At 40.0% G+C, this 19457-nt stretch overlaps 1 protein-coding gene across 1 annotated transcript in view; it reads left to right on the top strand.

Annotated features, from left to right (window-relative positions):
* MCF2L (MCF.2 cell line derived transforming sequence-like) overlaps positions 1-19457 on the top strand; it is a 147185-nt gene that overhangs the window by 79353 nt on the left and 48375 nt on the right. Inside the window, exons 2-3 of the mRNA XM_009997916.1 lie at positions 2233-2316; positions 9593-9707. Coding sequence (XP_009996218.1) covers positions 2233-2316; positions 9593-9707 — 199 coding nt within the window. The remainder of the gene's footprint in view (positions 1-2232; positions 2317-9592; positions 9708-19457) is intronic.

Raw genomic sequence — 19457 nt, 5'->3', positions numbered from 1 at the left:
ATCGACTCAGGTCTTCTGCTTCCTCAAAGAGTGTCATGAAACCAGATCAGCAAGGTGAGAAAAGGGGCCGTGCCTCAGTGGAGGAGAGCACAGCAGGAAGGGCTTCTGGAGGTTTTCCTTCTGTGAGCAGGCACAGTGTACTTGCTCCTGCTGTTGCAAACAGACTGGGTCTTAAATTTGAGTTAGAACTGAGTTTAAAACCAGGCGGAAGAAAAATACTGTCTTTTTAGTGACTGCAAGGTTGTGGGCTACCCTGTGGTGATTGCAAAAGCTGCTTTTCCTGTCAGGGAGAACATTAGGGCAATCAAATCTAGACTTGCATTTTCACCTGGCACAAGTCAGGACTGCAGTGGGATTGATCACGCGGATACGTGAGGAAATAGTGATCATTATGTATCTGGGAAACATGAAGTGAAGAGTTTCCCTGACTTAAAAACATCTTGCCTGTTTGAATGGTGTGTGTCATGTATTTACCTATGTATGCAAAGCACACCTCTTTTATTACATGCTTATGATGCAATCATGAAAATTATTTCTGCCTGTGACTGTAGGCAGGACGGCATATTACAAAGTGGTCGCATCCTTTTCCCTTGTCCCATCTGCCACAACAAAAACAGGCATGGATCCTGTAATAGGTTATATTCAGGTAAACAGGTCTTCCTGCAGGCATTGGTTTGCAGAATCAGAGGTGTTTAGTTCCCTAAACACTGCTGGAGGAGGGCCCCTTACATTAAAAAGCACTAACAGCAAAACTACAATCTAAAATCCTTTTCCTTTGGGTGGGGTTCCCTATTCTGGAAATGACTTGGCCATTTGAGATTAGACTTTTGGAAGATCAGTGTTCGGTTTTCTGTTAAAAACATTAAGATGATGACATAACTGAAGGTCTGGGAGAAATATAACTTAACAGTTAAATGTATCCACTTGGGGATTTGACAGCATGGTATGCAGAGGTCTTCTGATCACCGGATGCAGGAAAATAGCTGTGATCAGTGTGTGACCTTGAAAGTGGTCATAGGTCTTCCTCTGCCAAACTGGCTGAAAGAGAACAGAGAAGTTCTGTTTCTCAGTATAAGTTGTTGCTTATCTGGAAGAAGTAACTGAAAGTCGGGGGGTTTTGCTGATCTCGAATAAATGCAGTTCTCAGAATTTTGCACACATGAAAATGGCTTGTAGAAGTTAGCTGCTTTCCCTAAACATTTAGCATTTGAAAGATATGAGTATAGCAAGTCACATCCTTGTGGGCCAGAGCTCTACTTCAGTTTGATCAGATTGTACTTCAAGACAGATGACACTTATCCTTAAATCACTTTTAGGTTTTCACTTACTTTTCCTATGCATGTTCAGAGTTCTGAGTGTCAAGTTTGAGTCAAAACTTGTTTATACAATGCTATGTAAAAATAAATGTTCAAAACCAAATCATGAAAATGCTAGGTTATCCCTTCACCACTTTTCAGTGAGGCTAAAAATGTAGAATAATTAATTTTTAGAAACTGCAAAAAAAACCCTTGTTGCCTCCTTGTAAAAAAAAATACATGAAAAATAATTTTAAAAAATCAGAGTTTAGTGAATGAGGCAACTCTGTCATGAAGGTTTTTATTGTAGTCAGCAAAACTCAGATTTCTGCTTGACCTCTGGAAATATGTGGGAAACACCTCTGTTCAAACACTGTGGCAGAAAATGAAAACTCAGGAAAGCAGTGTGTTTGTCATTAAGCTAAAGTGGATGGCTGAGATAAAAGATTAAGTGATGCTTTTTACAGCTGATGTGCAAATATGTGTTCAAGGTAAGGATGTCCTTTCAAGCTGTTCTGCCTACCTTATCGAACGTTATTGCCTTGGGGTATTTAAAAAGTAGACAAGTTAGAGGGATCATAAGTTTCTTTTTTTCACATAAGTTGAGAAGATTTTATAAAAACTGGATTTTATGTGTAAAAACCCCACTGTTTAACATAATTATTGAGAAATATTAGTTATACAATGTTTGGTTCAGTGACATCTCATGCTGCTTGCAAGTGTCAGCAAATCCACTTCACTCTTTTATCAATATATAGTTCAAAGAGAAGTTTACCCTTGGCAGACGCTTGAAAGACTCCAAAAGTTTTCACCTATTTTTTCAGAACTTGGATAGTTTTCTGAGTGTTTGTGTTCTGGGGATGATGATTTTTTTAAGTCTGCTTTGAAATTTTACTTAAAATGACTTTGCAATGCAAATATTTTTTTTTCTTTACAGATGAAATCATGCATCAGGATATCATTCCCCTCTATGCTGCAGATATTCAGGACCAGTTAAAGAAACAATTTGCTTACCTGTCAGGTGAGATTATGATGTTCTCTTCTACAGACATTGCTTAGATATATAATTGGGCCTGTTGTACTTTCCCAGTTTTTGAGGTTATGTATAGGGGAAATCCATATTTTGAGTTGCCCCTAAAATACAGATTAAAAAGACTAGTCATTCAGTGATCCATGAAAAGTAAATAAATAAAAGAAAATAAATAAGAAAGTGACCAGTACAGGAACATGTTGTCTCCTGTAGTTAGTGCTAAGGAAGTTGTGGGTAGTTACCCTGAACCTCCCCAGTGCTTGGATCTAAGAGACAGGCCTCGAAAGCTGCCCTAGAACTCTCCAAACTAACTGAGCCCTTGCTTAGAGTTGGAGAGTGCAGCGTGTATCCCTGGTGGTTGCTGTGTCTTGCAGTCCTCAGCCTGCGCTGCTGCTGGCTCTGCTGTCAGGTTCAATACTGAAGCCCAAGCTGACACCTTGGCCTTCACCAAAGTAGGGTCCAGGTGAGCACTACAGTACCACATTGCCCCATGGCCTCAGGGCGTGGAGTCAGGCAGGTGTAGCACAAAATTCTGGATGGGAATTTTGTCTTGGTATCACCACCTGCCTTTTGCAAAGGAACGTGCTTCTAGGTGTAAAGCCATCTCTAAATGCAGCACAGTTCACGCAGGTCAGAGTCTCTTTGATGCCCCTAAATAACCTGTGCCAGGTAGGTGATAGGGGCCTGTGTTTGTGCTGTGCAGGTGTCAGTTGCTGGGCTTGGTCCATCTTGGTGTTGGGACCATGGCTGGCTGCTGATGGATAAAGGAAAGGAGTGCTTTTGCTCACCGAGCTGGCTGTCAGGTGCTGCTAAGCTCTTGGGTTTGTTTTCCTGCTGTTCTGCCTGTAAAGGTCTTGCAGATGTGCAGCAGCAAACTTGCTGCCTGCCCTTCCTCTAGTACATAGAGAGGGAGAGCATCAGAGGCTTTGCAGAGCTCTCCTGCCTCCTTCAGTGTAAAGGAGATTTACATCTCTAGGCTGAAACTGGGCTTTAGGGATGTTCCCTCCTCCTTCAGATCTCTCTGTACATCAGATCAAGAGACGTAGAGGAATGAAGCAATATACTGCTTTGCTTGGCAAGAGCTCATGTAATTTTGTTGTACTTGAAGTAATAAATGATAATTTATTCCTGCCACTCAAGCTAAACTAAGTGTGGGTCTTTGGTAGTGACTGTGTTTTCTGTGGGGTGGTGGTAGCACTTGGAAACAAGATAATTTTGTCTACGACGTTGAACATTCATGCTCCATTTGAGATGATGGTGTTGAAGCTACAGTTCTTTTCTGGCAGTTAATTTTTTTGACTTCTCAAGTTCTTCCTTCTTATCCGGGAGCAAAAAAATATTAGTGTTATGCAAGAATTGGTCTATCTAGAAAACTGCAAGTAGGTTTTATATTTTGCCCCTCTGAAGTGAGGGGGGAAACTGGTGACTACAGTTGATGAATAAAATCTCATTGAGTCCAGCTGAAGATTGCTCACTTCTTAGGATTGTTGAGCTCACACAGCCACAAGCATCTTCAGCACTCATTACTTTCACTGGGCAGTGGAGCTTAATAACAGCAGCCATTCCTTGCTCTTTTTTCTTCTATTTATCTGCCCTCATGTCTACTAGAAGTCTGTTTCATTTGCCTGAAATAGTAGGACAGACGCTGGGGACTGTGCCTATATTCTGTGTTGTACTTTATTATTCTTGGGCAACGTGAGAGTTAGGCATTTTCATTTCACTTTGGACTTTCACAGTTCTTTCATCCTAACATTCTCCTGTAGGATACTGGTGATTGCTTTTCTGTGATGTACCAGGTAGTGGTGTTACAGGTTCTGTGAAAAAAGGTTCACAGAACTAATATTTCAATACTCAAGTTATGTACAATGTGTTTGCTTTTGCAGTTGTGCTTATGAGTGGCTTTGCTGGGATGCCACTTAACACGGTGGTGGTGTGCGTGTGAAGGGGACTTCTTTGCATATTACAAAGTTGCTTTGGAAATACAATATTAGCACATGGCATAAAACTCTTAAAATGAAAGTACATAAACTACAAAAACTTTTGGTAGATGGCATCTTTGCAGGTATGGTGAATTGGTTAATGTCTTAGGTGCTTTCTAGTTTTTGGCTTTTTAACAGCGATGAGACACATACTTGAGAATCACTTCAGTTTCTCTAATAGGATGTATCTAGGTCTCGTGGGATGCTTGCTTGAATAGTGAATGAAGCCTAGTCTGCTTCTGTGGCTAAAGGCTGTAGCCCTCCCTGAACTACTTTCTGTGTTGTGATCTAAATTGGGGTCACTTCTTTCTTGTCTCTTTTCCTTTACCAGGTACAAAGTAATTTGTGTCGCTCATTTTGCTAGGTTATAATGGAAATGCTTCATGGACATCCAGGTTAGGCTTGAAATTAAGCAAAATAAAGCAAAAACTTATGTGGATGCTTTGGTTTGTTGGTAAATAGAGCAATTAGATCAAGATGCTGGCTACTGCTACAGAGTCAGTAGGCTCTGACTCTTTCTCAGCAGTGAGACTGCAGTCATGTGTTCAGCTTGAATCTAATGGAGGGGCAAGCTGTGGATGAGGCTTTTAATCAATCCCATGACAGATTTATAAACCGTGAAGTTAATATTTTACCTCAGGCCCAGCTGTTTACTTTTTTTCCTTGGAGTTTGTTTGTTGTGTTCATTTATTATTTTTTTTTACCCCTGTGGAACAAGTTCCTTATCTTTGAAAGAACTGCTACTCTTTTTTGTTGTTGCTAGGCTGTATTAGACATCCTCGTCAGCATGGTTCACTGTTCCACTCGTCCTTTTTCTTCCTTCAGTAGTTCTGTGCAGCCCCTTTTCTTCTGCACTGCGGAGGGTCTTCTGCCTTTCTTTTCTTTTTTTTTTTTTTTTTTTTTTTTTATATCCCCATGAAGGACATTGCAAAGCTCCATTTAAAAATCTCTGGAAAAAATGTATTATTTACATTTTCTCAAGGAAAATGTATTCCTTGCAGTCTTTCATTCACATTTTGTATTTTCTTTCGTAAGTATTTTCTCTTCCCTTGATGGGAAAGTTGCTGTGTGATTTCCATACCAAACTTTGCAATTATCTGTCGTTGCTGTATGCAGAAATGTAGATGAAGAATAGCATACAGACAGGTGTGCATGTTTATATGCAACTTAAATTGTGCAAGCTATGTGATGTGCAAATGAGGTTCTTGGCCTCTGTAAGTACTGAACCAATTATTTCAACTCTTTTCTTTGGATGCCTCGTTATGCATCGAACAACTTCAAACAAAATATTTCCATGAAAGGAAATATCAAATAGAAGTTCATCGTACTTGCATTTTTGCCTTTAAATTCATAGTTGTTTCTCCTGCAGTTGAAAAAGTTTGCATTGGTACCAGCTTTCAAAATCCTTATATCTTTGACCCTTTAAATTATCATTCTGAATAATATGCTTCTTCTCTCTTTATTTCCTTGCCTGTGCTTTTGCTCTCCTCATTGACCTGAAAATACCTCACTGGTTAAACTATTCCCTTTGAAGTATCCACAGGTGCTGAGTCTGATTTTAAAGTTGTGTTTGAAAACTTGTGAGGGGACCCTGTACCAGTACCTCGCATCAGTTTCTTAAAAGTATCAACTTGACTTTGGTTGCTGCTATAACATGGTCAATGTATACATTGTGTATTGACAGTGGAAGAGGTATTAGCAGTTTCTGTCTTTCCCAGGTGTAGGCTTAGCTGCTGTCCTATAATCACTGTGCTAAACCCACAGTGTGTGTGGTGGCTTAAAAAATAAAAAGTAGTCAAGAAGAAACACATAAAGAAGAATCCTCGGCTAAGACATCTCCAGTTCAAATACATTCAGGTACCAATTTAGTTACTGCAATTTGATTTCTCAGCCAATATACTTGCTGCTGGTCAGCTGGGGCAAAATACAGCTTGTGAAGTTATGCAAGTAAAACTTCTCTCTCATTTCAGTGAGAGAATATTTTAATAAATTTCTCTTGATTCTGTTTTTCTTTGCAAAGGATATGCAATCAAGCTTTTATCCGCTACCTCAAAGAAGTCTGCATGTAATTTCAAATACTCTGAGTACTCCAGTCATAAGTATATTATGCAAGTAGAAAGGAAGAATTATTTATCAGAAACATAAAAACATAATAGATGAACCACTGTAACAGTAAAGCAAAATGTGTAAACTTTTCTCTTACTCACACAAGGATCTCACTTTTGATATGGCTGCAAACAATTTTACTTAAGGTAGGCCTTTTGAACTGAAGTTGTGGATCTGAGCAATTTAACAATGATGATGCTCTTGAATCTTGTGTGTCTGTATTGATCAACATAGAGATTTTTATTTTTTCTTGTAGTCTAAATGTAATTTCATTTGCATTATAGAATCAGGCTAGAAGTCCTGCCTCATTCCTCTGTCATCACCTATGTAAAAGTTAGGATCCCAAAGTGCTCTTTCCTGAGCACAATTAAGTCATTTTACTACCTAACTTGTAGGCCTAATGAAATCCAACATAGTTTTAAAATGAGTATTTCCCCCAAACACAGGGCTGTCACTGATGTAAAAACTGACCAAAGACCAGGGCATGTAGATCTGTTTAGAAGACAGCTCAAATTAACTGAAGGTTTACTAGAACTGTAGAGATTTTTCCACTGACAGATTTCCATTTTAAAGAGGTAACTTCTGTTTTCTTTGATACTAAATCTGTTAAAGAAGGTTCAGCTGCATAGGTTGCCAGTTACACATTAGTTAATAACCAAGTTTTGCTTTCATGAGTGCTCATGGAAGTAGGGTGGAAGCAGATCTACTTAATTTAAAGTAGTATTGTTATTTTATTATTTTGAATTGCTGACGTAGACTTCAGTGCTCTTTACTTCTATGATGTTTCCATTTTTAGCTTCAAATACATTATTCTCTCATTTGAAGAATGTTCCTTGCAGCTGCATGTTATGAGATAAGTCTCAAGTAATTTTTGTGAATGATTTTAGGTAGAACGTGTGTAGACTGATTGCATGTCCAGTTCATTCTACTCTTTGGCATTCGGTCCATTGTGAAATAAAGGACACTTTCAAAAGTGAATCCACCTTTAATACAAACACAATTTAAATTTAGATTTTTCACTTTCTTTTATTTCCCATGTCAGTTTAGTAGCTTGTAAAAGGGCTTATTTGTAAGCAGCAACTGCTTTGCCAAATGGCCTGACTCCCATTGATAGCCATATATTTAAAGTCACAGTATAGAAAGTGACTTCTATAGGCCAGCAATGTTGAAAAAGCTGAAATTATGCAGAATTTATTACATGCAGTGCTTCAGGGCACACAGCCCTAAAACCTTTTTCAGCAGCAAGATAAGGAAAAGCACTTGAGCAGCATTTGAAGGTATATGTGTGCCTGGAAGGAAAACACTGGAGAAAAAGATAATCAGTTGAACAAAGATCTTCCAACACCACGTGGCAGGACAGAGTTATCTCCACACAAGATAACCACAGATTACTGTACTAGAAACTGAAAATTAATAGTCAGTGTCAAGGCAGGATGGCTCTATTTGCCCTTGACAATCAGTGGTGGTCTGGGAACTTCCTGAAGGTCATAGTCTGGGTTTCTGCTTTTAGGATGTGTCCTGCAAGTGTTTTGTTGTTCTTTTGTTTCGTATGTCCTATTTATAGAAAGTAAGAAGAACAAAGCAAGTAACCGACAGGGATACAGCAAATAATGTATAATTGTAGCTAAAAATAGATATCCTAAAGCAGAACACCTCATGAGCAACAGAAATAATCATTATCATGCTTGAAAAATGCTCTTAATGAGAGAGGAAAATGTTTTTGGTTCTGAGAGCCTGGGTAGAAGAAAGAACAGTAGAATAAAATTTGGTCTTAACTTACATTTGTGCTGTGAACATTTATATAGCTAAAATTAGCTCCCTTGACTTAGTGTCACCACATCTGGATGTGTTGTAAAGGTCATGTTTGCAAACTTGTGATATTTGCATAATACTTGAATTTTGTTGTTATTTAAATGCATCCAGAGCACTGTATTTTCTGATGTAGATTGATGAGCTACATGGTGGTAGCATCATATGGCTTTTAAGCTGGTATATTGAAGACAAATTCACCACAAATTAACATAAGGATACTCTTTGAGCTCTTCTAATTACATGTGGTTTTGGAGGGATATGGTGGTTTCTTTTATCAAATTAATCTGAGCTCAGATATTTATCTTCTTTTTCTTATGAGGTTAGATGCAAAGGCACTTGAAGTGGGTAAAAACACACTATAACTTTCACAAATCACTGTTGCTGTCATGGTCAGACAGTGTTATTAATGCCCTTTACAGCTAACTTCCACGCCACAGTCACATTGCAGGGCTGGAAAAAATATCCTTATTGTTTTGCCACAGCCATTTATAGCTGTTTTTCTTCTCTTTTTGAAACTTCAAGTAAAGATAACTCTCAAGCAACATGTCCCTGCCACCTCCCAGCTGTTAACTTCATGTAGTTGCTGGTGCTCAGCACGTCCTTTATCCAGCCTATCTGTATGAAAATATATTTGCATAAGATAAGAAACCTTAATAAGACCTTTTCAAAAAAACCCTATGTTTTGTATATGAAAAACGTGTGAAGTTAAAAATTTTGCATTTATGAATGGTAGCCGGTAGTTCAAGTTCCAGAAACAGTACAGATGCAGAAAAGATCTGGCTCATAAGCAGCCATATGTTGCAGTATGGCACCATGGGGGTTTGGCTCTGCTTTACCTGAAGTTTAACTGGAAATTTCCTGTGAGACACCTCCCCCCATTTATTTTCATGTTCTGCCACTTCTTTTAGACTGTTCTGGAAGCAGAGTGGCTAGCTGAAGTAGGGGGAGATGTTATAGCAATGAGTTCAAACTGGAAAGAAGGTTCCATTCAGTTCAAGATGAAGATTCACATACTTAATTCAGAATTTATTTATTTTTTCCATCCCCCTAAATCAGTTCATTTCTTTCTCCAAATTAGTTACATTCACATACAGTTGACATTTACCAAAAGAAAGATGCACTGCCATCTGGTGTCAAAACTGCGTTCAGATCAGCAACAACTTCCTACAAAAAAACCCCTAACATAGTGTAACAAATTCCTTCCTTATAAAACCTCCTAAGCTCTGAAGCAGAGACTAGACTCCTCAGAATAAACTGTCCACACTGTCCCCACGACCCCCGAAGAAACACAGTAGTTTCATTTCTGGAAAACTGCAAGATAGGTAAAGGGACTTGCATGTAAATGCATCTGCTCCTTCTTTCTTTTGTAGGTGGAAGAGGTGGAGATGGATGCCCTGTTATCACCTTTCCTGACTATCCAGCTTTCAGTGAGATCCCAGAGAAGGAGTTCCAGAATGTCCTGACCTACCTGACAAGCATCCCAAGGTGAGCACCTGTCGAGGAATAAATAGCTTTTTATCTGCTAAGTGACTTTTCGCTTTCAGTCACTTACATGATAGTGTAGTGGTCAGGCTTGGTATTTAATTCAAGAAAAGGCAAATGCAGCTTATAGTACAGTGTCAATAAGTGTTGATTGGTGACAGCTGCCTGATGTAGTTGTTAGATGAATTATACAGTGCTATTTATATTGCATCAGAAAATTACTTCCTGGCATGTATGGATGCAGATTCTGTATGGACGTTATCCTTTTCTTTCTTCTCTTTGCTGTATCAGAGTGCAGTGTTCTGTGTTTTAACTGAAAAAGTGTATAATTTTGGTAGAACAAGCTCATTTCTGGATGCTATTCAAGATGTTACTCAGTGTGAGGGGTACTCCATAGTTATGTACAGAAGTTGGTCCTTACCACTTGTGCTCCATTTCCTGAGCTTGGCTGAATGTACAGTCTTTGCAGCAGCACTTCCAGTTCTTTGACTGAAGGTGCTAAGCAGGCTCAGCAGTTAATCCAGGTTCTCCTAGAGAGCGTGGTAGTGTTATCACTGGACTGCTCAATAAAAACTGTGGTTTTGTAGAAGATCTGCAGGGGAATGAAACAGTGGTTTCAAGAGCCTGATGGAGGTGTGGATGGGAAGTAGTAAAGTATAAAGTAAAAACAAAGAAACCCAAAACAAGCCGCCTAGAGTGTTGCATTAGCACTAAAGGAATAAGCACAGAAGATGTGCACCTGTACTGAAATGTGCTGGTAAATTAGTGGCAGCCAACACATGTGAGAGACTTTGCTTCAGCCTTTTCTGGCAGAGTCAGCAAGGCCTGTGTGCTTAGAGCCAAGGGCTCAGGGAGGAGAGTGAGTAGAAGTAGGTGAGGATCAAGTCCTGGCTGCTTTCAGAAATCTTGACCCACATTTTTTCTTTGGGATGAGATGAACTTCATCAGGAGTGGTGGGCACAAGAAAGAAGGTGCCAGCATGGATTAAACAGCAGTAAACAGTGATTGACCTAGTTACTTCTATGATAAAACTACTGGATGCATGAATGAGGGGAAGCTGTGCATGTCTTTCACCTGAACCTGAGCAAGACTTTCAACACCATCTCTCTCAGTACCTTTGTAGTTTTACATCTGGACAGATGTGATGCTGGGTGGGTGAGAAACTGCTTGGATCATCAAGCTCAAAGTTAGGTGGTTAATGGCTCATGCAACATCTGGAGACAGTTCCTCAGGGAATAGTACATATCTGTGCTGTATGATGTCCTTGGCAAGGGTGAGAAGGAGGAGTGCATCAAGTTTGTGGATGAAAAACTGATGGATCAGTCAAGGTACTTGAGACAGGGAGCACCACTCAGAGGAATCTAGATGAGCAGATGGAATGGGCTGACAGAAACATAATTAAATATAGTAAGAACAAATTACAAGTCCTGCAATTGAATTGACTAATGCCCTGCAAGAATGCAGGATAGGAACAAACTGGTTGTGGGGCTGCTCTTCTGAAAAGAGGACTTGAAGGGTGGCAGCAGACTAAACAGGAGCCAGCAAGGTGCCCTGGCAGCAGGAAAGGCTGGTGGCCCTGGAGCTGCACCAGTAGGAACATGGTGCAGAATGGGTGAGACAGAACCATCCCTTAGCTGGCTCTCTCTGTCCCACACCTGCTGTGTGGGCCCAGCTCAGAGCTACGGCAGGGTAGAGGCTCACCAACTCAAACAAGTCCATCAGGATCCCTACAGTGGTCAGGGCTGGAAAGAGCTCATATGCAAGGAGACGCTACAGGAGTGGGGCTTGCTCAGAGAAGGGGAAGATGTGGAAGCCCAACAGCCACCATTCCTACTTATGGAGGCACAGTGGAAAGGTGGCAGTAGGGTCCTCACAGAGGTTGGTAGTGGGGAGAGAGTGGCCCAGGGTGGGAATGGGGACAGTGAGGTTCCAAACTAGACATAAGGGGAAAAAAAATGTTGGTGAGAGAAAAACAAAGCATTGAGAATAGCAAGAGAGGCTACAGAGTCTGTTGTTGGAAATTTTCAAGACCTGGCTGTACAAAGTCCTGAACAACCTTGTCTGAATCTGGAGTTGACTGTGCTTTGAATATGAAGTTGGACTAGAAACCTCCTGATATCCCTTCAAACCTGAATGATTGTATGAATCAAGAAATCCCCTTTATGTCTTTCTCTAAAGTGCGCTACGTGGCTTTTCCAGATGTAAAACTCCTACAAACAGAGCTTGTGTGACATTGATAAAATGCTGATCTGAAGCTGTATTTCACATTCTTTTCCCTGACAGCATTCAGTGCTACTCAGCATGACCATGCTTAGTTTACATTTGGAACTAATTATGGCAGATATCTTTCATGCATATGTGTGCTTTTGTTTCCTGTACGTGCATACACCATGGTGTATTTCATGTAAAGGATTTTTCCTCTTAATTATTTTGTAGGACCTACTCCCTGTGAGGGAATACAGGTTATATGCAGCACAGTACTGTGAGGTGCCTTCTTGGTTGTACTTCTTAACCCCTGGTTTATCAGGGAATGGAGCTATGAAGCTGCCAGCCAGCTTTATTTTCTTTGTTTATCACTGTATTGATTAAACTGTGTGGTGCTAACCCTCCCTTGATAGTATCTTTCTTGAATACTGTTATTACAAATAATTATGTACTAAATTCACATCTGTATCTCCTTTTGAAAGTCCTTGGTGGTGTGCTTCCTGGTGGTCCATTGAACTGCTGCACAGAGTGGGGTTTATGTGGGAAATTCTGATCAGAACAAACAGCATCTGGTGCAGGGGGGAGGACTGAGCACACCCCAGAACATCAGTTTGGCAGGAGCATATTTTTACTAATTAAAGTTAAGGAGCAGTTCTGGGGGTTATTGTTTCTTTAGTTTCTAATTCTTTTTGAAAGAGATCACTGTTCTGTGTAAACCAAGGAGATAGTCCAGCTGGCTAGATGTGAAGAGTAAAGTATTAACTGTTGTGAATATAACAGTATTTTAGGTGTTAAGGTGGTAATGTTTCAATTTCAACCTTGTAAAAATAATACCACTGTTAACATATCTGGGACCTTTTTGTGCCTAAGAATTGCTGTAATCTCAAAGGGCTGAAGACATCCCTGGCATCTTCACTAGTGATGTTACAAGCTTACTGTGTAAAATTGTGTTTATGAGCCCTTTTGCAGGTTTATAGGAATAAATATCTACAGAAATGCCACTAGCCAGATGTCAGCATACATGCCCAAAGATGGGCAGTGTTGTCTTTTGCTTGAATTGTCGTATTTCTAGTGCTGTTAAAAGTGTCATAATCTAAGATTTTTGCTGTTATCTTAGTTTTCAAGGGCTAAAATTTCCAAGACTGTTTTGGAAACTTGTTTTGAGGGTGTGCAGGCAGTTAGTTGTTTAAATTTTTCGTAAGTTATTAAAGAGACATAAGGAATAGAGATTTATAGGAAGGATAAAAATGGAGCCCACAGCTTTTATGCATGGACTGGTCTCCAGATTGGTGTAATTTAGTTTATGAAATACGTAATTCTGTCTTTATCCTGTTCTGACTGGCTGAGGGGAAGTGGACTTTTCTATGAAAAACCCTGTAGAGCATGAGCATGTCTGGAGCCACAGCAGTTCCTCAGAAAACTACTTGTGCTCCTTGGCCCTGTATGAGATTCTTGATCACAGCAAGGGGTTGGCAGCAGTAACTCAGCTCACTGTCTGCGTGCCTGCAGTTGCATGTTAAGGGAAATGATATTTTGTGGGAATGACTGTGGAGCTGTTAAGAGCCTCATAAGAAAGGACTTTTCTGTGCTTTGCAATAGAGTTTGCCCAATAAAATGTTTACGGGTACTGTAAATTTTAGCAATGGCATCAGGTTTTCAAGATTTGTTCCCAAGTGAAAGAAGTACCACCAGTAGAAGTCTTGGTAACAAGACAAGCTCACAACATTCTGTCAAAGGAGGAAAACCAAAACCTCTTAACCTATCTTTGTTATTGCCTGTAATTTTATACATATGACCTTGTCCTTTCTTACTGCATTATTGTTCTGTACTACCTAAATATTGGGGTTTGCAAGTTCTTGCTGTGTAAACTGTGTTTTGTCATAGTGAACTTCAGTCATGAAGAGCTGAACGATGCAGTGGGTACCCTGTGTTTAGGAATGCAACGATTACAAGTTGCGTGTTACCAACTTACATGTCCATGGTACAGGATAGTGCAAATAGCAGAGCTATCAGCATGTACTCAGATGTGCAAATGTATGATACATGAGGATGTCAAGAAAGAAGACAGTGAAAAGGGAATACCTCATCTCAATTTAAGATAGTCAGTTAACCTTGGTGCAATTGTATATCATTAAACAGAAAGCTGAACCATCTTCTTCAAGTGGAGTTTGTTAACATTGCAAGGAATATTCATTTTCTGTGGACAGCTGGGTAAAATATGATGTCTACTGTGTGGTTTGTAATAATCTCAAAATATTCAGCGCAGGATTGTTGACGTGGTGTGTGACAACAGTCATGTATTATGTGTACTTAAAGATCACTGCTGTATCAGGAAAAAAATATGGATTAAGGGTGAGTACTATAGACAATGGAAGATTATAGGTAATACTTCTGTAACTGCTGTGTTGGTAATGAGATGTATGTTGTAAAGATATATGTGTAATACTTCTGAAATAGATTTTTCCTTTTAGCAGCTAGTAATTTTTTATTCTTATAAGAGTGGAAAATATATATATATTTTTTTTTAATTCTGGGATTCTGGTGCTGAGAGATCTTGCTTGGGTCAAGTGACTTGTGGTTTTATGTGTACAGTGCCCAAGATGAAAGAAGGAGAATCCATGGCAGTATGTATTGTACTTAAGGCAAAGATTTCTAGGAATAGGATTTTAACTGAAGTGTTGAATTGGTACAAATAAGTCACAGATAAATATTGAGCCACAGGAATTAATAGTTCTTATCAATGGAGTTGCTGATAAAAGTCATTTATCTGTAGAAAAGTGTCTGTAAGAGGTGAGCTCTGTAAATCAACTGGGCTTCAGCAGAGGACAGTGAGCCAAGTCTTGCATCTATTTTAAATGCTTTGAGAACATCTTATCACATCTGTGTAGCTAGTCTGATTCTCCTTCTACAGAGAAGAATGACTCCTCATGCTTCATGTAGGAGTTGCTGCTGAGCTTAGGATGTCTCACCTCTTAGCTGAGCAAGAAACTGATGACCTCCATACACAGTGTCCATCACTCATACTGCGAAGTGGGAGAGGCATGTACCTTGTACATCCCACATATATATCTCATATAAAAAGGGTGGAGGAAGAATATTCCATTCTGGTTTGCAATACGACACTGAAATAGCTGCCTAATGTACCCCAAAAAAAGTAATCTCAAGGCATTCAGTGTTCTCTTTATTTTTTCATCTGTTTTGAAAGTATTTTTTACTCTTTCTTTTTATCCTACTAAATAGACTTCCAAGATTTGTGATTTAGCCTGAAGGCAGGTGTTATGCATACTTCTAGCCATCACAGCTGTCACTCTAAATATATTTTAAGGGTGCAGACATTCTTGGAATATGAAATTATCAAATGTGCAGTGTAGCATGAGAACTTGGTCCAAAAGAAGTTAAAAGATAATTGCAGTGGCTAGGGAGAAAAATAAATAATATATATATATCTAGAATTTTTCAACATATGGTTTTACTTCTGGTTAATTAGCAGTTTCTACTGCAATTGGAAAACAATATGCTGTATGGGAGAACAAAAGGATATAGTTTTAATGCTTTTCTTCTTTGCTTATATAGGTTCTTCTTTGAACAAAGAAAGCAAACTAAAATTGTGGTCACAAGAGCTTAGAAAATTATTCTTTTAGAAGTGTAAAACTGAGTCTTAAATACAGAGCTCCTTTCAAGATAAATAAGAAATAGTGTATATTAGAAAATTCAGAAGAGATGTTGGTGGCCAGTTTGAGTTCCACACCGTTGATTAAGTACAATACGCAGGCCTCATGTTTTCAGAAAGAGCCTTGTACAGCCTCTCTTTGTAATGCCTGTCTGTCCTTCTGCATGATCTTGAGCATATCTCAGGTTAACTTGTCCTGTTCAGCAATTTCCTGTTTTTAAAGCCATCCCTGTCAGTTTCCTGCCTGGGAGAACGTCCCCTTCTTTGAGATCCTGATGGTTTACAAATGCTTGAACACAATGTGGCCTTCTAAGAAATCCTGTTGTTTGTGGTAACGTCTGGTGTTGGAAACTAGGGAGCCATCCTGTCCAAGTGACGAAAAAGAATGAGATGGCCTCCAAAAGTGTCAATGTCTGACAGTTGTTAAGGTTTGCTAAGCTTTGGGTAGACTCTTCCTCGTTAGCTACACCAGCTCCCCATCACTGGGAAAACACCAGGTTAACGGGAAAGCTGAAAAAGAAATGTCTATGCTGAGCTTTCCAGTAGGTTCAGATCCAAGATGGCTTCAGCAGTGTGAGCACAGCGAAGCGTGATGAGGTGGATTTAGGTAGGGACCAAAAAAACATGCCCCAGCACAATGTGGGTGTTGCTGGAGCTAACAAACCTCAGCACCAGGGGCACTCACTAGAGAGCACAGGGCTCAGGTCTTCCTTGTCTCCTGAGCATGGATCCACCATTGTACTTGGGAAGCAGGGGTGCCTGTGTTGGGGTAGTGCTATGTTTTGAGCAGGTAAGTCCCTCAGAGTCCAGGCTGGCCTTGTGAAGAGCCAGTATGGGAGTGTAACCATGTGGTTCCTCATTTATCTGCAAACTAAACAAGCAGCCCACCACTAGCTAAGAGTTAACTACTTTTGTTTTATGGAGTTCCAGGGATGAATGTCACCACGTAGTGAGTAAGAAGTGCCAAAAAGCAGATGCCCTGACAGTTCGTGCTGCCATGCTGAGCAACAGCTTTGCAGCTTCAGAGTTTATTTCTGTCAGCTGTATTTAGTTTCCACGCTCTCCTCTTTGTCATATTACAATCCAGGCTGAAGATGTGGAACCTGTATCCTGCTGTTACCTTGGCAGCCCCTCAAATTCATCAGTGGGAACATCCCAGGACTTCCAGCAGTATCTGTCATTCTGTGTGTGCCCTTCCTTTCCCAGAGCACAGCTGCCAAACAGTTGTAAAATGCCATATGTTCCTGTAAGCAGAAAGGAAATGTAATGGTTTACATTTGAAGAGGATTGCATCTCAAAGTTAAGTGATAATTTCAACCTGTTTTGTCAGCTACATAGTCTTACAATATTAGGTCAAAGCTCAACACATTACTTACAAAGTCTGAATGCTTACTGGGTTTGGAACAACTTAGACTTGTTTGATGTCCACCCTGTGGATGTCTTAAACTTGTTTTAAAGCTTAGCCCTGTACAGGCAAACTCTTTCTAGTCTTTAAATCTCACTTCAGGGTTCAGATTATTTGAGTAGTATATAGGCCCTATATGCGTGACTCACATTGTTCAGTATTAAATTTAATCTGCAGGAGCTCACACAGAAGCAGTCATTAGTCCAGTCTTAAGTTCAGAGTATTGAATACCCTATTTAAGTATAAACTTGCCTTTCTAAAACACAACATGCAGCATTCCAGATAAGGCTGTTCCCATACTTTGTGCATTAATGTTTGTTAAGTGTACTGGAAATGCGTATAATTCCAACATTATAGTTCTGAATAGGTATAAAAATGCTTTTACAGAGTCTGACTTAATAGTTCTAAAGTAAGGATCACATAGCTTTCTGTTGCTTATATTTACTTAAGCTTAGCCAACGTGGAATGTTTTGTCTTTACTGACCTATTTTTCTTTAATTGTCCCTCAAAGAGAATATGGCCTGCTTCAGCCATTGGTAGTTAAGTCTTAATGAGTCCTCAGAGTTGTTGTCTTTCTTCAAGCCTTTCCTCATGCAGCTCTCTGTGAAGAAATTACACAGGATTTTCTATTTAAAAATTAAAACTCTTCTTTAAAAAGGCATTTTTAAAAATTTTGCACACTAAAAGAGGATCTGTTAAGCAACAACTTTGTATTTTAATTATTATTTGTTACCTACAGAAACACATCAAAGCTGTTCTGATTTTAGTTTGTGGGGTTCCTTGGTGAGGTAAGGCTTGCTGAGTTGCCATTAAAAAAGGCTGATGGGTACCATGGGAAGGAAGTCAGTGCTTGTGGTACAAGCAGATGTCCGGGCCCAGGCAGATGATGATGCCTGGATGCTTTAGTTCTTGTTTTTAGCATTGGCTACATTCTCTCAGCTTCACCCCAAAAGCATAGGGTTTTTTTGGAGCAGAAAGAATGTCAACATATAGGGTGGAATATTGCCAGCATTAATGTACTGTTATCAGTCATGTTTATTTTAAGGAGAAATTTGCTTGAAAGTGGGAGAGAGGCTGATTTGAGTACCTAGAGTATCATAGGGGAGATAAAAGAGAACCTATAGGGGCCAATCAAGGAAGATATTGATACCAGTATCTCTGAAGCTGAGTGGGAGGGAAATTAGAAATGACACTGTGCGTGCTCTATAAATTGGCATAAATATTTAAAAATAAATAACATGTCCACCAGTGCTGCTTATTTGGCTGTGAAACACAAGCAGTGCTTAAGACAGAAGTGCCTCAAGCAAACATGTTTGGATTTTTATCTCACCATTTCAAAGGACCTACTGCAGTGCAGGATAAAGACCTTTGGTTGCCTCTGGGAGCAAGGCTTGAGAGCAGCTGTCCTGGTCATCAGAGAGTTGTCACTCGCCTCATTGACTGTAGACCTCCAATAGCAGCCCATCTTCTTGTGGGTTCTTGCTTTGCAGGTAGGTGTGGTGAGGTGTTGCTGCCACAGTCCTGTGGCGGCTAAAGGATTTTCATGCCATGGGTAGGTCTCCTTGTAACCACACATGGCTTTCTGGGCTGCAGCCATTGTGAAATTTGGATGAGACTTCCAAAGTTTTTAATTCTTACCAGCCCGTTAGACAAAGCTCCTTGATGTTTCAGTCCTGTTTACCTGGCCTTTAAGATGTCCTGTCATTGACACAACCTATCTTGCCTATGGTTATAAAGTTACAAAAAGCTTTCTCACAGTGTTGCTCTTCCAGGCTGTATGATTATGCTTGTCTCTTCTGCCTCACAAGCAAATTATAACCACATATCATGGTTTTTATTTATGCCACCTCATAACCCAACATTCATCTAAATTCTTCTTTGTCCTCTTGTTGTGAGATCCTGAAATACAATTTTGTGTCTAATTTTTCCCCAGTCCTAAGAAAATTGAAATACAGTATGAGAGTTTTCAGGTTGTCGCGAGCCGGTACCAGAGGGCTACCGGCTGTCAGGATGTTTTCGCGACTTTCCCCCCCAATGTGGAGAGGTTTGTTAAAAAGCCCGAGCGTCCACCTCTCTCAGAGGAACGGCCGCTGAGGGTTCGTTTCTAAGAGGGTAGATCAAAGCACCCTCCCACCACGCTCACAAATTATTACTGAAACCAATGTTTAGTTTGCAATTAATCAATTTATTAAGGGACAATACAAACTAAGGGATCAAGGTTCAGGAGAGGTTAACTAGGTATATATATTGGAAAAGGGATTCAAAGGCACCAAGGTTTATAAAGGCACACTCCGAAGGAGAGGTGTAAATCAATGAAGTGAAAGGGTAGGAGTTGAGCCTAGTAAGAAAGTTAAAGTGTGTGTGTGTGTGTGTGTATTTACCCTCCTTCCTTTGCGTAGCGCAGTTCTCGAAAATGTGCTGGCAGGCTCGGCTGGAGATCTGCAGGGGGGCCTGCGTCCCAGTGACCGGGGCG

Source organism: Chaetura pelagica, unplaced genomic scaffold (genome assembly GCF_000747805.2).
Source record: "Chaetura pelagica isolate M959 unplaced genomic scaffold, ChaPel_1.0 scaffold123, whole genome shotgun sequence".
NCBI classification, from domain to species: domain Eukaryota; kingdom Metazoa; phylum Chordata; class Aves; order Apodiformes; family Apodidae; genus Chaetura; species Chaetura pelagica.
The sequence above is the reverse complement of the archived record's forward strand: the minus strand, read 5'-3'. Positions and strand labels throughout refer to the sequence as shown.